Source organism: Onychostoma macrolepis, chromosome 15, assembly GCF_012432095.1.
Source record: "Onychostoma macrolepis isolate SWU-2019 chromosome 15, ASM1243209v1, whole genome shotgun sequence".
Classification (NCBI taxonomy): Eukaryota; Metazoa; Chordata; class Actinopteri; order Cypriniformes; family Cyprinidae; genus Onychostoma; species Onychostoma macrolepis.
The window spans coordinates 27,010,272-27,027,715 of record NC_081169.1 but is presented as its reverse complement, the minus strand read 5'-3'; the positions used below and the strand labels follow the sequence as shown (position 1 = coordinate 27,027,715).

At 39.8% G+C, this 17,444-nt stretch overlaps 1 protein-coding gene across 2 annotated transcripts; it reads left to right on the top strand.

Annotated features, from left to right (window-relative positions):
* Positions 1–1,838: 1,838 nt before the first annotated feature.
* On the top strand, positions 1,839–13,066 carry LOC131520357 (tripartite motif-containing protein 16-like). 2 transcript variants are annotated; one of them, XM_058744536.1, is made up of 7 exons: positions 1,839–1,973; positions 2,662–3,277; positions 3,458–3,553; positions 3,920–4,153; positions 8,799–8,952; positions 9,036–9,095; positions 9,232–13,066. In XM_058744536.1, exons 2-7 carry the CDS (start codon positions 2,720–2,722, stop codon positions 9,819–9,821), a joined length of 1,692 nt encoding a protein of 563 aa, XP_058600519.1. In that variant the 5' UTR covers positions 1,839–1,973; positions 2,662–2,719; the 3' UTR covers positions 9,822–13,066. The 2 variants fall into 2 exon arrangements, with proteins under 2 accessions (XP_058600519.1, XP_058600520.1); XM_058744537.1 differs by having other exon boundaries at positions 1,854–1,969.
* The last annotated feature ends 4,378 nt before the right edge of the window (positions 13,067–17,444 follow it).

The window sequence follows — 17,444 nt, the reverse complement described above, 5'->3', positions numbered from 1 at the left end:
AGTATTGCTAAATAATGCTATTTTGTGATTATTTTGCGATATATATTTAACTTATTTTTAACATGTTGAAGTAGGCTTCTTTCCTGGTTAACTTGATGGGGACGGCACCCCAGCGCCCCCTATTGACCAGCCGCCACTGATATATAGCATACATGATCACCCCGTAGCAGATCTATACAGGTGGTGCTGGGGAAGGCGGAGGGTTTCTGAAGCACGCTGCAACTGCTTCAACAAGCACTAGTCATTTGAACACACTGAACTGCATTTAATACTGCTTGCATTGTACGTTTGTTTTTGTTATTTGCGTGGTATTGTTCTTCTCTGTTTGTGTGTTACATTGTGGCTTTGTACAGGACTGGTGATTCTTGTGGTGTGCCTCTGGCTGTGTGTATGAGAGAGTTTGCATTGTAATGGTAATTAAGAGCATTTTGCTCATTGTTTGAGGTACTTGCTGTTGGTTTTCTGTTTTCTTCTCTTTCTCTGTCCTCTACAGGTGGCAAAACGAAGTAATGTTTGAGCAGGCCTGACCTTTCTTACTTGTTGAAGAAAGCATTCCCCTCCTCTTAGGAATTCTATAGATAATACGGTAACACTTTACAATACGGGAGCACAAATATGCATTAAATAATGCTTAACTAATGCACAGCTAATCATGAGTTAATGTATAACTCATGATGAACTAAACCATTTATTAATGATTACTGCATCGGCAACTAATGAACATTTGATATGATTCAACGATTAAGTAATCAATAAATTGTTATTAGTCAAATGTGTCATAATTTATTAATTACCTAATAACTTATTTTATTAACTAATGAAGTAAATTCATATGTTAATTACCACATTGGGTCGAAGCCATGCCTTTAAACTTCCAGTTGTCTTCTTTAATTAATCATTAGCTAATTATTTGTAAAGGTATCATTATGTTATGACTTTACTTCACAGAACTATTAACTAATTGTTAAGTAATATGTCATTGTGGTTCTAGATTTTGAATTAGTTAGTTAGTCATGTGCCTCAACAAGTAAAGTGACACCATAATGATACCCATGCAAATCATTAGCTAATGATTAATTAAAGCAGACAACTGGAAGTTGAAATGCATGCTTGAACCCATTGTGGTAATTAACATAAGAATTTACACTATTAGTTAATATAATATGTCATTAGGGAATTAATACTTTATGACACATTTAACTAATAACAATTTATTGATTACTTAATCTATGAATCATATAGAATGTTAATTTGTTGCTGATGCAGTAATTGTTAATAAATGGTTTAGTTCTTCATGAGTTATACATTAACTCATGATTATCTGTGCATTTGTTAAGCATGAATTAATGCATATTAGTGTCACGTATTGTAAAGTGTTACCGATAATACAGATGTTTTAATATGAGAAGATCTGTGTTAGGATAATAAACTTTTTGTATTGATGTTTGTTACAACTCTTGAGCTGATTCTTTCAGCTTTGCTGTGCTGAAAATCCTTTGGTGTTCGCAGACAAAAGTGACCAGCCTTAAAAATTGCTTGTAAATCTCTTATTATGCTGTATTATCACCAATTCTTTCATTCAAACTTTATTGTCATCATCTCCATACTAGTAACTATTAGATTTTAAAGGTGAGAAAGGCTATGTTGTTTTTATGAATAAGTGCTTTTGTTTTGAAATGGGAATGGGATAATTATAGTTCTGAATAGATTACCTTTATGCTATTTTTTTTCTTTCTTTCTTAAGTTATTATTTCTCGTAGTTGGTATTATAACACTTTCTTTCCTTTGGGACGCAGCACACACGCCCATTTTGTTTACGCACTGAAAACCAGGAAGTATTTGAATTCAAGAGAAATGAAACCTAATTCATCACTAAACGCGTACTTCAACATCAATACATCCACGCCGCTGTTCTTTGGGGAAAAGCTGTAAAACTATCTAAAAATATTTGAGTTGTGTTTCTGTCGAAGTAGGTAAGGACTTAAAAAGATCCAAAGATTACTGCTTTGTCATATTGTCTGCTTTTAAAAAGAAATTACGTGAAATTATGTGTGTGTGTGTGCGTGCGTGCGTGCGTGCGTGTGTGTAGTAGAGCGTTCTACGTCTGTATCTTGTAACAGGCCTCGTGAAACAAAAGTATTTTTGAAACTGAATAGTTTTAATCGGTTACAAAGTATACTACAAAAACTATACTTATACCACACATTTCATATTTTTATGGTGATCATGAAAAAAACTGATCTGGACTAAATACAAGTTCTATTGACAACATTTGTCTGCTGTTGATTAGCATAGAACAGAATTTGTTCTCACAGTTAAAAAGCTGTGATTAAATAGGTTGTTACCATTAGTTGTGGAAAATTTTCACTCAAATTAATGTTTGGTTAGGTATCTGGAATTTGTTAAATCTTTTATAGAGTATAGTTTTATTTTTTTCAACTTTTAAACACCTGTTTGTTCACTGTGTATGGCTGGAATGTGAATAAATCAGACTGACACTAAATGTATTCAAATGAAATAAAACTATAAAGTAAATATGCAAAAGAGAATGTGTCTTTTTAGGTAGACTAGCCTACATATAGATTGTCCATCCATTTTCCTATTGATGTTTACTGGAATTCTGATAAAAGATGTTTGACAAATGTTTTCTTGGCAAAACAGCCCTTTTTACAGGATAGAGGCTGAGAATCTGTTCATCTTTGAGAAGACTGCAAAAGAAATGGCTGTATCTGCAGCGTGTCAGTATGAGGATCAGTTCATGTGTTCAGTCTGTTTGGATCGGCTGAAGGAGCCGGTGACGATTCCCTGTGGACACAGTTACTGTATGAGCTGTATTACTGACTGCTGGGAGCAGAAGGAGCAGGAGCCGCCGTACCACTGTCCCCAATGCAGAGAGAGCTTCAGTCACAGACCTCTACTGAAGAAGAACACTCTGATAGCTGAGATGATGGAGACGCTGCAGAAGACGTCTCTACAAACGGCTGCTGTGGAGTGTGATGTTTGCACTACAGAGAAGAACAGAGCTGTAAAGTCCTGTCTGCAGTGCTTGGCCTCCTTCTGTCAAACTCACCTGCAGCTTCACTATCAATCTCCTGCGTTTATGAAGCACAGACTAGTGGAAGCCTCCAGAAACATTCAGGAGAACATCTGCCTCAGTCATGGGAAACCTCTAGAGATTTACTGTCAGGATGATGGTCAATGCATTTGTTGCATGTGTACTGATAATCATAAAGGACACAGTGTGGTGTATGTGGATTCAGAATGGGCTAGTAAAAAGGTAATATCAACAATAAAAACATGCATAAAATATATTATAAAATATATTATTATTTATTATTATATTGCATAAGTTTCATTTCAACATGTTAGATCTCTTACCAGAGTCTATCAGACTGAAAAGGTTTTATGCCTATTTTTACATATTATTGTATTAATTTTTGCATGTTAACATCCTCAGGAAGAGATAAAGGAGATAAATGTGGTGTGTCAAAAGCTGATCCAGGAACGAGAGAGAGGTCAACGGCAAATCAGTGAAGCTGTGAAGCTTCTTAAAGTATGTTCCGTTAAGGGTATTTTAGTTTATTTAAAGATTAATGTTTATATGAAACACAAAAGTAGATATTTTACATTTAAGGAAGGCAGAGATTGACCAATAAATTTCAAGCAAAAAGTGCATTAAAATATTATGTATAAAGGTTGGCACACAATTCATGGTGGTTTTATTGACACTTTTTGGAGCTTGGCAGCCACTAGTTTACTGTCTACCTAAACTGCACTGAATAGAAGCAGCTTCATTTGACTGAGGTGACCATTTATAGGATTTACAAAACCAGAATTGCTCACATAAACTACATTATTTTGGATGTTGTGCTAAATTGAGTCATGACAATGCATGATCACAGTTTTCTGTCTCAAACAGAGTTCAGCACAAAAGGCCATGGAGAACATTGAGAAGGTCTTCACTGAGCTCATCTGCTCTCTGGAGAAGAAACGCTCTGAGATTAAAGAACAGATCAGAGCTCAGGAGAAGACTGAGATAGATCGAGCCGAGGAACTTTACAAACATCTGGATCAAGAGCTGACAGAACTCAGAAAAAGACAAACAGAGATTGAGACACTTCTGATTACTGATGATCAGATCCATTGTATGAAGGTAATACAGGTCCATTCATTACAATATACCACCATATTTATAAACTAACTCACTGTTTCACATTTTAAATGAGTTTCTTTTACAACCCCAAAGCAGAAAACATTGGGATGTTTTGTAAAATGCAGTAAAATCAAGAATCTGTGATTTGTTTATTCTGTTTTACTTTTATTAAGTTTCATAAAAGATGCTCAGAAAAGCGGGGATTAAAGTCCAAAACGTGACTTGAAATAACCTAACAAATCAATCAGGGCTATAGCGGTTTCATAAATAACAATTTAAGTTCACGCAATCTCACTAATTCGATCCAGGTTCAGTGAGTCAGGATAATTTGATGTGCACGCTTATTCTTAAACAGCCCTTAATGTTGATTAAATTGATCCCCCATGGCAAACAGCAAATATTTGTGCTGTTTAATGCATTTGAGACGTTGTGTTTTCCTCAGTGCATAACTGACATTTCACAGGTATATTTTTCACCTGTAAATGTTAGAAAGTCATGCAAATATATCCATTTTGCTGTTAGGAGTGGGTGAGTGAACGAGTGCTGATGCGCGCATGCACGCTACACAGACGGAGCAAAAAAAGAATAATAGCGCAATAATTCTGAATAAAATATGCATTCTGCTAAAATATTTGTTGTTGGACATTAAATGTGACATGTAGAATTTTAATCCTACATATAAGTGTATTTTTATGATAGCAGTAACTGTAAATCAAATGTAAGCTGGCTAATTGATAGCTCCCTCTGCAGAACTGTTCACTCGACATGGCGTCAGAAGCTGACGCTTTTGGGACTCCCTTCCTTCCTAAACCTATTGCACAACGCCAGTGAAGTTGCAACTCTCACTGGCCAATGCCAGCCAAGACGGCGATTAGGGGCGGGGCTGCTGCCGCCGCTATATAATATGCCGTCTTGGCAGCATAAGCTCAGAATCTTCCTTTTTCACGCATCCTACACAAGACAGCTGTGGAGAAGATGCAAGAAGACGGATTTCCCTCTCGGCATTCCAGCATGTCCAACGTTTGCATGCTGTGTTTGGGACCCATCAAGGCCCTGGACACCCACGAGTTCTGCATCCTGTGCCTGGGTCTCGCCAATGCGGAGGCAGCACTCACCGGGTTGGGCTGCCCGCACTGCAAGGAATTCTCAGTGCGGGTGCTTAGGGCCCAGAGGAACATTGCCCACGGTGATTTCCCTTGGCAACGTCCCACTACTGCCAGCGAGCAATCTCGACGAGGCGATGTCCTAACGGCGTCCGAGAGGTACTGGGCCCACACTCTGAAGTGGAGTGACACGGCTCATTCCAGGATGAGCTCGTCCGTATTCTCACCTGGGCCAAGCAACAAATGGGGAACAAGGCTTACGCCGCCTCGGGAGAAGCGATCTCGGCGCTTCACACAATGGCAGTGCCTCTTTGGAGACGCCATGGAGATGTCCGAGATGTTCTCACAAAGTCCCCTTGACGGTTACAGGCGACTACGAGAACGTTTTTGTTGTGAATGTTCAGAAAATAATAAAGTCTGTGACATCCTCACAAAAAGAGCTTTTTTCTCCTCCTCCAGCGATAGCGGCTGCACACACTCGGCGCTCGGCCGGGGTGCTGTTGATAGAGTTGGGCTCACAGCTCCCCCGTGTATCAGGCGATGCTTACTCCCCTGCGTTAACGAAATGTGTGGATCACATTTGGATGGATCTACCTTCCCCTCTGAGTGCGAGCGGAATACGTATCTTGAATTATCTGGATGGCTGGTATTGGCCCATTCGGAGGATGTGCTCAACAGCCACAAACGCACTCTGTTGCTTCACTTGGAGAGTTTAGGTCTCTGTGTGAACAAACAAAAGAGCATGTTACACCCCAGTCAGTCGATCAAGTATCTGGGGGTGCAGTTGGACTCGGTCTCGATGAGAGCGTGCCTGTACCAACGCGGCACCCAGCTGGGTCTGGTCACATAACGCGATTGCTTGGGCCTATTCTAGCCAGGGAATGGAATGTCCTATTGATGTCAGAGCCCATTCAACAAGGGTGGTTGCCTCCTCGTGGGCGTGGACTAAGGGCGTTTCTATCAAAGACATTTGTATGGCGGCTGGATGGTCTTCACACAATACCTTTGCCAGATTCTACAATTTGGACGTGTGGTCTTTAGCCTCTCAGGTCCTGTCGGTGAATACGGCCCATGGCCTCGCCTTCAACCGCTAGCTGCTTGACTGTGCTTGTGGTTTCGACTAGGTCGTATAGGTGGAATTCGGGGGCGGGGCTATCACTGTATCCAGACTGTGGTGCCCCCCTCAGTACCAGCAAGGCGAGCCCTGTGATATGCGGTACTATCGTGCCTGTACTGTCACACTGTGTTGCTGTACTGTGGCTGGCATACTGTTATTATTATTGTGCCCAGCGTCGCCATTCACATGCTGCGTTGTACTGTCATATTACATACTTGTGCATACATCTTGAGGTGACTGATGATGTCCTAGCCTTTCTTAGGGTGACGGCACAGCATCTCCTTTAACAAGAAGGCCTGCTAACGGACATGGATTCTGAGTGACCTGATTGGATCCTTAAGCGGGAATCTATGCCCCTAATCGCCATCTTGGCTGGCATTGGCCAGTGAGAGTTGCAACTTCACTGGCGTTGTGCAATAAGATTTCAGGTAGGTTTAGGAAGGAATGGAGTCCCAAAAGTTTCAGCTTCTGATGCCATGTCTCGTTCCCGTCTCTCAGGGAACCAAGGTTACGACAGTAACTGGAGACGTTTTCACATGACGTCACACCCTTATAGGAAAACCCACCTGGAGGGCAAAATGAAGCTTTGCTCCACTGACCACCAGTTATTTTTACGCAGATTGCATTTAGTATTAATGTAGTAAAACGCAGATATTAAAAGGTGAAATTCAGTAAACACCTTATTGATGATGTATGTTTTGTACAGGCAAGCAGATAAACCCAGAATATAAACACAATATGCAAAGTTTCACATGAAATGGTTTCCCATAGAAAACCATTATAAGGAAAACACTGAACCATTAAGCGGATTGTGTTCATATTCCTGCTTCATCTGCTTGCCTATGTAAACTAGGCATCATTAATATGGTGATTACTGAATTTGATCTATTAATAGGTTGAATAGGCCTCTTATCAGTTAAAATGTAGTCTGATTTCTATTATTTATTTTCATTTTTAATTCAGTGATTTTAACTTTTAATTTAGTGTTTTTAATGCTTCAATGCTTTAAAGAGCAATTTTAGATTGTAATGTTTTAATGTTCTACTAATATCCATAAAAGGTACAGCTGTCATAAAACTCCATAGAAAGGCTGCATGGATAGAAATTGATGATCAACTGAATGCGCAAATAGCAACTATGTTAAAATATTTTCATATATCTTTAAAAAAAAAAGGTCATTACATTTTGGGCACAATACATTAAATACAGTTGGTTGTAGCCTAAGGACTCACCTGCTCGGATTGAGTTGGGCAGGTCATTCCACCAGAAAGGAACATTTAATTTAAAAGTCTGTGAAAGTGATTTTGTGCCTCTTTGGGATGGCACAATAAAGCGACGTTCACTTGCAGAACGTAAGCGTCTAGACGGCACATAAGTCTGAAGTAATGAATTTAGGTAAAGGGGTGCAGAGCCAGTGGTGGTTTTGTAGACAAACATTAATGCCTTGAATTTTATGCGAGCAGCTATTGGTAGCCAGTACAAATTGATAAACAGAGGTGTGACGTGCATTCTTTTTGGCGCATTCTGGATTAATTGTAAAGGCTTGATAGAACTGGCTGGAAGACCTGCCAAGAGAGCACTGCAATAGTTCAGCCTGGACAGAAGAAGAGCTTCGGACCAGTGTTTCATTTTGTTCGGCTTTGGCCTCAGCCAAGAATTTTCATTTCGGTGCATCCCTAATGAAAATGTTTATTAATTCCACCCCTTTCAATCCGACTAAAATTTTAAAATGTTTGAGCATTTTTATTCTGATTGAGGTGTTTACATGGAGCATTTTCATTCTGATTGAACTTTCAAACTGGTTATAATCGGAATACAATGCTCCATGTAAACGGGGCTATTGACATGGTGGCATATATTGGGATTGTACAAAGACATATACTATCATCAGGATGATGTCTTTCATGGGATGTCCATGGTTATTAGATCAAGACAATGGTTCTCGTTATGCAGCGTGGTTTAGACAAGAGCTTTTTGTGCTTGACTGGCCTGCCTACAGTTCAGATCCGTCTCCTGCTGAAAATGTATGACACATCATGAAAAAGAGAATCAGACAACGATACCCACAGACTGCTGAGCAGCCGAAGTCTTGAATCACGCAAGACTGGGCAAAAATTTTGCTCCCAAACTAATAAACATTGTAATTAAAAGGAAAGTTGATGTCATACAGTGTTAAACATGCCTCTGTCCCAACTTTTTTGGAGTGTGTTGCAGCAATCAAAATCATAATACAAAGAATACAATTTTTTTTTTTTTGATTAGGGAAAACAATGAAAATCTTTTGTTTATAATAGAATTAACAGGTTGAAGAAAATGAACAAATCACAGATTCTTGATTTAATTGCATTATACAACACATCCCAACTTTTTCTGATTTGGGGCTGTACTGTACATAACAAGCAGTGCTGTATTTGTTTCCTTTCAGAGCTGTCAGTCTGTGTGTGTTTTACCGACATTTGAAGATGTTCCCAGCATCACTCAACACACTCATCTGTCTTTTAAAAACATTTCAATCTCAGCGTTCAGTGAGGTTCTGGAGGACGTCTGTCAACAGCAAACAGCCAGAATTTCTCGAGAAGGTCTGAATCTTTTAATAAGTTTTACTGTCAGGCATATTCTGTTGCAGTAAATTAACTGCACTTCTTTTGTGTTGTCTCTTCAGTGTCAAATGTCCATGTTGCAAAGCCTCCAGAACCAAAGACCCAAAATGATTTTTTGCAGCGTAAGTTTTACTTCATTTTCTTCAAGGCAGACACTCATTAATTGTTTAGTATCAGTGTATATGATCTGTTATAATGTGACCATTTTGGAACCACTATACTTTGTTCAATACTTGTTTTTTGTTCACTCTTCCTCAGATTTCTGCCAACTTAACTTGGATCCAAACACAGCACACAAAAATCTCAAACTATCAGAAAAGAACAGAAAAGCATATTCATATAAACTTCAGAAATATCCTGATCACCCAGAGCGATTCGATGACTTTCGTTACATCTTGTGTAAAGAGGGTTTGTACGGTTGCTGTTACTGGGAGGTTGAGTGCAGTGGGAATGAATGCGTTATAGCAGTTTGTTACAAAGGAATAAGTCGTAAAGGAAACAGTGATGACTGTAGACTGGGCTTCAACAAAAAATCATGGAGATTGTCCCGCTATCAGCAGAATTTCTGTTTCGTTCATGATAGTAAGCAAGCCTCAGTCCCTGCTGTCCCCTCCTCTAGAATAGGAGTGTATCTGGATCACAGAGCAGGAACTTTGTCATTCTACAGCATCTCTGACACAATGACTCTACTACACAGAGTCCAGACCACATTCACTGAACCCCTCTACCCTGCATTTGGGGTTGGACATGGTTCATTTATCAGGATAATAGAGCATGAGAAGTTCACATTGACCAGTAATAGACTGATCCAAAATATATGTGTAGGATATCAGAATGAATCAGGCTAATTTAAGATTCGATCAGAACATGGAAACATGAGGAGCCGAAATTCCACAGAGGCCCAAGGCAACAGGACGTCATAAATTAGATCCCTAGCGCCAGCCCGTCTGAAGAAAGCCTAACCAGCAAGCCTCTTTCACAAAACAGCTTGGAACATTAAGACAAAAGAATACTTATTAATAAGTCCAACCAGGAAGGAGATCATCAAATTTGGGGGCAAGTAATCAAGATTAATGGCCAAAGAGACACACCGCGTGACCGTCACATGTAAATCTGTGATAGAAATCACGAGCTACAGACTTTCTTGGGCGGGTCGCCCCACCCAAGACACAGACCAGACTGAAATTCCTTTGTTGCCTTATGTTCTACACAGGACTACACATATGCACCTAAAATCATCTTAAAAGGACTTATGAGCAGCTAATCATTTCTATGCATAACTCCATATCATGTATGTAACCCACACAATTGACTATCGTGTTATAATCACATATTGTGTATGTCTTTTTAATAACTATTGAATAGCTTAAGGATTCATATTCGTGTTTGGTATGTATGAGTTTGAAAAATCATGCTTTAAACGTTTCTTCCAATCAATTCTTTGTCAAATGTATCATAGTCTTGTTATAGAAATCATGTCCAAATTTATGTTCTACAAGAGGGTTCGGACCATGTGACTGACAAGATAACATGATTTATGGATTTATGGAAACAGTGATACAGTGGGGCAAAAAAGTATTTAGTCAGCCACCAATTGTGCAAGTTCTCCCACTTAAAAAGATGAGAGAGGCCTGTAATTTTCATCATAGGTATACCTCAACTATGAGAGACAAAATGAGAAAAAAAAATCCAGAAAATCACATTGTAGGATTTTTAAAGAATTAATTGGTAAATTCCTCGGTAAAATAAGTATTTGGTCACCTACAAACAAGCAAGATTTCTGGCTCTCACAGACCTGTAACTTCTTCTTTAAGAGGCTCCTCTGTCCTCCACTCGTTACCTGTATTAATGGCATCTGTTTGAACTTGTTATCAGTATAAAAGACACATGTCCACAACCTCAAATAGTCCAACTCCAAACTCCACCATGGCCAAGACCAAAGAGCTGTCAAAGGACACCAGAAACAAAATTGTAGACCTGCACCAGGCTGGGAAGACTGAATCTGCAATAGGTAAGCAGCTTGGTGTGAAGAAATCAACTGTGGGAGCAATTATTAGAAAATGGAAGACATACAAGACCACTGATAATCTCCCTCAATCTGGGGCTCCACGCAAGATCTCACCCCGTGGGGTCAAAATGATCACAAGAACTGTGAGCAAAAATCCCAGAACCACACGGGGGGACCTAGTGAATGACCTGCAGAGAGCTGGGACCAAAGTAACAAAGGCCTCAAATCCTGCAGTGCCAGACGTGTCCCCCTGCTTAAGCCAGTACATGTCCGGGCCCGTCTGAAGTTTGCTAGAGAGCATTTGGATGATCCAGAAGAGGATTGGGAGAATGTCATATGGTCAGATGAAACCAAAATAGAACTTTTTGGTAAAAACTCAACTTGTCGTGTTTGGAGGAGAAAGAATGCTGAGTTGCATCCAAAGAACACCATACCTACTGTGAAGCATGGGGGTGGAAACATCATGCTTTGGGGCTGTTTTTCTGAAAAGGGACCAGGACGACTGATCCGTGTAAACGAAAGAATGAGTGGGGCCATGTATCGTGAGATTTTGAGTGAAAACCTCCTTCCATCAGCAAGGGCATTGAAGATGAAACGTGGCTGGGTCTTTCAGCATGACAATGATCCCAAACACACCGCCCGAGCAACGAAGGAGTGGCTTCGTAAGAAGCATTTCAAGGTCCTGGAGTGGCCTAGCCAGTCTCCAGATCTCAACCCCATCGAAAATCTTTGGGGGGAGTTGAAAGTCCGTGTTGCCCAGCGACAGCCCCAAAACATTACTGCTCTAGAGGAGATCTGCATGGAGGAATGGGCCAAAATACCAGCAACAAGACTTACAGAAAACGTTTGACCTCTGTCATTGCCAACAAAGGGTATATAACAAAGTATTGAGATGAAATTTTGTTATTGACCAAATACTTATTTTCCACCATAATTTGGAAATAAATTCTTTAAAAATCCTACAATGTGATTTTCTGGATTTTTTTTTCTCATTTTGTCTCTCATAGTTGAGGTATACCTATGATGTAAATTACAGGCCTCTCTCATCTTTTTAAGTGGGAGAACTTGCACAATTGGTGGCTGACTAAATACTTTTTTGCCCCACTGTAACTGTAAACTTGGCTTGGACAAAATATCATGGAGATTGTATGCATGTAAAAAAAAAACAGGTCCGTATGCCTCCTGTCTCTAGAATAGGAGTGTATCTGGATCACAGAGCAGGAACTCTGTGCTTCTACAGGATTTCTGACACAATGACTCTACTACACAGAGTCCAGACCTCATTCACTGAACCACTCTACCCTGCATTTTTTGCTGTGTTGGGTTCATCTGTCAGGATCATAGAGCAGAGGGAGGTTAGAAAACACCAAATGTAAAAACAGAATTTATGACAAGTTATACCATAAATCATCTCAACACATTTATTGAATGGTTTTGCTCTCATTAATCTTGACTTGATCTGAAAATCAACATTGTATGATTTATTCCATCCCATCAGTTTTGAGGTTAAATTGTCTTCCATTATGATAATGACCTGTAGATTTATTTAATTTTGGATACTAAATTTTAACATGGGATTTGTAGTGGGAAGACAATGACAGAACTTTTTTTTTTTTTTTTTCTGGAAAGACGTTTCATCAGCTGAACAATTGGTATGTTTTAAGTCACTGTTTTAATTTCTGTCAAAAATGACATATTTTACCATGACATTCTTGACATTCAATGTTTAATGACATTCTTTGACGGACTGGGTGAAAGTTGCAAGCGATCTGTAAATCTATTAATTTGTATTTTTTTTACAGACGGGTAATATTCGTATGGAAGCCCCTTAAAATAAATAAATAAACAAATAAAAAGGTAATTTCTTTAATGCAATTACGAGTTGTAATTGCATTAAACAGATTGCTGTTCATAGACTTCAGTTCAGCATTCAACACTATCATCCCAAATCAGCTCATTCATAAATTGGCCCAGCTGGGGCTCAGCACGTCGCTGTGCAACTGGCTGTTGGACTTTCTGACCGGGAGACCTCAGGCAGTATGGGTCGGCAGTAACACATCCAGCACCATCACACTGAACACAGGGGCCCCCCCAAGGATGTGTGCTGAGCCCCCTCCTCTTCACTCTGCTGACCCACGACTGCACACCGTCGCACAACTCCAACCTCTTCATTAAGTTTGCGGATGACACGACTGTGGTGGGTCTCATTAGCAACAGAGATGAGACAGACTACAGGAGCGAGGTGAGCCGCCTGGCCGAGTGGTGCAGTGACAACAATCTCTCTCGGAATGTGGAGAAGACGAAGGAGATTGTTGTTGACTTCAGGAGAGTGCACTCTCTGCATGCTCCTCTGACCATCAATGGTGCGACCGTGGAGAGAGTGAGCAGCACCAAGTTCCTGGGTGTACATATCACAGAGGACCTCTCCTGGACCAACAACACTGCAGAACTGGCCAAGAAAGCACATCAGCGTCTCTATTTCCTCCGTAAACTCAGAAGAGCCAGAGCCCCGGCCCCCATCATGTGCACCTTCTACAGAGGCACCATCGAGAGCATCCTGACTAGCTGCATCACTGTGTGGTATGGCGCCTGCAACGCGTCCTGCAGCAAGTCCCTTCAACGGATAGTGAGAGCAACTGAGAAGATCGTTGGTGTCTCTCTCCCCTCCCTCCAGGACATCTACAGCACCCGTCTCACCCGCAAAGCTCTCTGCATTGCAGGTGATCCCACACACCCGACACACAACTTCTTCAGACTGTTACCATCAGGGAGGAGACTGCGGAGTCTCCAGGCCAGGACCAACAGACTGAAAGACAGCTTCATCCATCAGGCTGTCAGGAAGCTGAACTCCCTCCCGTCTTTGCCCCCCCTCCCCTCTCTTACCCCACGCACTACTGAACTCTGACACCCCCCCACCACCACCACCACCCACATACACACACACACACACACACACATACACACACTGTGATCAGCACCAGTCACTTTGTACAGCATTGGACTGACCTCATTCAACTACCTCTTCTGTCAGTCTGAATAAAAGAATGCTCTTCGTCACTTTAAAAAATAGTCTCAATAAGCTCTTTGCACTATACCATTTATAGTCTGCACTGTTTGTTTGTCTATCTCACTGGTTTGCACTCTATTTACCATGTGCCTTATGCCACTTTATCCATTTTATATTATTTTATTTTTATTTTTATTCTACATGTCCTTATTTGTATATTTGTAATAATTGCATTTTGTGTTTGTGTATGTGTATGTATATATATATATATATATATGTATATATATATGTGTATATGTATATATATATATATATATATGTGTGTATGTGTGTATATATATATATGTATATATATATATATATATATATATATATATATATATATATTTGATTTGTACTTATCTGTATTTATGCGTTCTACTGTTAGTACTTAGTGTTATCTGTATGCACCAGGGAGTAAGAGAGTAACGAAATTTCAGTTCTCTGTATGTATGTACGGTACATGTGGCAGAATTGACAATAAAACAGACTTTGACTTTGACTTTTTGAGTTTATATCTCGCAAATTCTTTGAATTTGTTGAGATAAGTGAATTGGTGGGTTTTTGTTAAATGTGAGCCAAAATCATCACAATTAAAAGAACCAAAGACTTAAACTACTTCAGTCTGTGTGCAGTGAATTGATTTAATACACGAGTTTCACAATTTGAGTGGAATTACTGAAATAAATGAACTTTTCCACGACATTCTAATTTATTGAGATGCACCTGCAATTTGATGTGAATCGAATAAGATGCCAATAAGATACATCATTGTGCTTAGTTGTTAGATGAGTGCATTCACACCAGGAGCAGGAGCAATGCGTGAGCGTCAAGCAGGAGCATCGCCAGAAAAGAAAATGAAGAATCAAAAATATTTATAAAGTCAGGACAATGTAGCTCTACGTATTCCGATCTGTCTGCTCACATTCAGTCTCTACATCAGTTGTTTCGTTAATGTTGAATCTTTTGACATGTAGTGTTTCGCGTCTATCTTATAGTGGGTGATTCCACAATCACTTGATTTCTATTTTTGCTCACAGCCTGGTGTGGTATTGGGTTGAATGAAGTGCATTTATTCATCTTTTCTTGTTGCACAAGCACTGTGTCACATACATTTACTTTTGAGTACTGTGCACTCCGACGCTTATCTGCATATCTCTTTGCTCTTGTTTTTTGTTCTGCACCCCTATCGCATATTTCTGATCTTTGCATGCAACTGCAAGTTTGGGCAACTTTCCTTGAGTCTTCCTATTAAAAAGCAGTTCAACTGGGCTTTTTCCTGTTGCTTCTATGCTTCTATGCAGTGACATATTTCCTCAGCTCTTTTTTCCAATTAAGTCCCTCTGCCTGTGCAATTTGGATTCTTTTCATTAACGACAAGTTTTGGCATTCCACCTCCCTGTTAGCCTGAGCCCATTTGGTAGTGGTTCTCAGATGTATATTGCCATTGCTCTCGCAGAACACACTGAACTGTTCAGATTTTCTGACCTACATGTGACAGGTTGGCCATGTCTACTAAATATAAACTCCAAGCTATCTATGATTTTGTCTGATGCTGTCGATGTCAGTATATCATATTCTTAGTAGCGACTATAATAATCTACCATAACAAGTATAGAATGACCAGTTGGGAGTGGGCCTAACAAGTCTATGGCCACGTCCTGCCAGGGTCCATCTTTAGGGTCTTAGTCTGGCCTGGCCTGGCCTGGACACCACCTGGCACCCATGACATGACTTGCTTTATTCATACCCAGCCACCACACTTTGGACCAGAGATGCTGTTCACAGATGCTAACTGCAAAAAATAATGCTTTCAATTCTGGGTCACTCTCAGAGGCTTCCTCTACCTCTCTAGTAGTCAGAACATTAGGCGTCACTCACTGCGATAAACCTGACATATTCCTCTGAATTGTGAACATGTCTCTCAGTTTTTGATGTTCCCCAAACTGTTGACTGATTGGACTGTCAGGTAGGTATACAATTCTGAAATTGTAGGGCTGTAATCGAAGGACCCATGGGCACAGGGTTCAGAGCAGGGACTGTATATGGCTTCTAGTGGTTTTGTGGTCAGTGACCAGCTCAAATTTTTGGCCACGAGTGACAGGGCCTCTTTTTCTGTCTGGGAATATCAGTGTTCAGTGTTCAGTCTCCTCTTGGATCTGAACTAAGACTGCGGGATGAATCTGCTGCTGTAACTTACCAAACCTAAGAAGCTTCTGACCTCTGATAACACCTTTGGCTTTCTCATCTCCCTTACAGCCCGCATCCTCTGTTCTGTCTGACCGATTCCTTTCTTAGACAAAAGAATTCCCATGAATGCTATGCTGCCTTCACGCGCTATTGTACTTGACTTCATCCTAAATAAAAAAAACAAACAGAAAAAAAACAAACCCTTTGTCTCTCTCTTTATCTATTTATTCCTTCCCTTTCTAGCTTGTACTTATTTGAACAATGCCCGAAACTTGGTATAACGAACACTTCCTGTGTCTGTTTGCCTCTTTAAGAAGAATCGCTTTATGTATCCCCAATTGCAAGTCGCTTTGGATAAAAGCGAGATCTCGGCAAAAAGTCCCACGATTTATTTCCAGAATATGATGCCTGGTGGGATACACCAAGCCTCGAATACCGCTCTGGAGTGTGGATTTAGTGTGCATTGCATTTAGTGGGCACTGCACTTTGCTGTTTTTAAGACCTGGGACAGTCTTGCGCACTTACTTCCTGTCGCACGCATGCACTCTCAAGTGGCCAAGACAGCAAGTGTGGGTATTTGGACAAGGCACATATGTCGTGTACTTCTCACTTCTTCACTGAAAATTCACACAGGTTTTTTTTTTTACATGTAACAGCGCCCTCTAACAACGGATACAACCACAGTAATCCTAAAAGCCAAAGTATACTTAGGTTTACAACCTTAGGTGAACAGTGCACGCAACGATATATGTATTTAATTATAAAACACTTTATAATCTATAATAACATTCATTAACAACGTATTTAATATTTTCTCTAAACTTTCTTGTATATTTAGACAAGCACCTGCAATTCTGGCCAAATTAAAGATACGTTGTGTGTGAATTTGCACATATTACGTTGCAAAAATGTTTGAAGTTAGTTTTTAATATTACATTCTTGAGGACTCTATGCTTAAATTTTTTTATTTTTTTTTTAAACCTTTGTAATGCCATTTTTCAGACTTTATTAAATGTATGTCATCTTTTGTGTCAAAAATTTTATATATATAAACTTTTATCAAAAAATTTTAACTACACAATAAATTCAATTAAAATAATAAGATATAACAATAACAATCAGGAAGAATACGTTTCCAGTCAAAAAATCAGCATCAACAATTCATCTTTGCATGGCACAGAGCAGCACAAATGTGGCATTAAAGAATATTTACAGAATTTAAGAAAT

Bases quoted from the DNA above. Each gene is read 5' to 3' on its own strand.
- LOC131520357 (XM_058744536.1), top strand. From the start codon at position 2,720: ATGGCTGTATCTGCAGCGTGTCAGTATGAGGATCAGTTCATGTGTTCA. The intron at 3,278-3,457 runs GTAATATCAACA...TAACATCCTCAG, and splicing joins CAGAATGGGCTAGTAAAAAG to GAAGAGATAAAGGAGATAAA. The intron at 9,096-9,231 runs GTAAGTTTTACT...ACTCTTCCTCAG, and splicing joins CCAAAATGATTTTTTGCAGC to ATTTCTGCCAACTTAACTTG.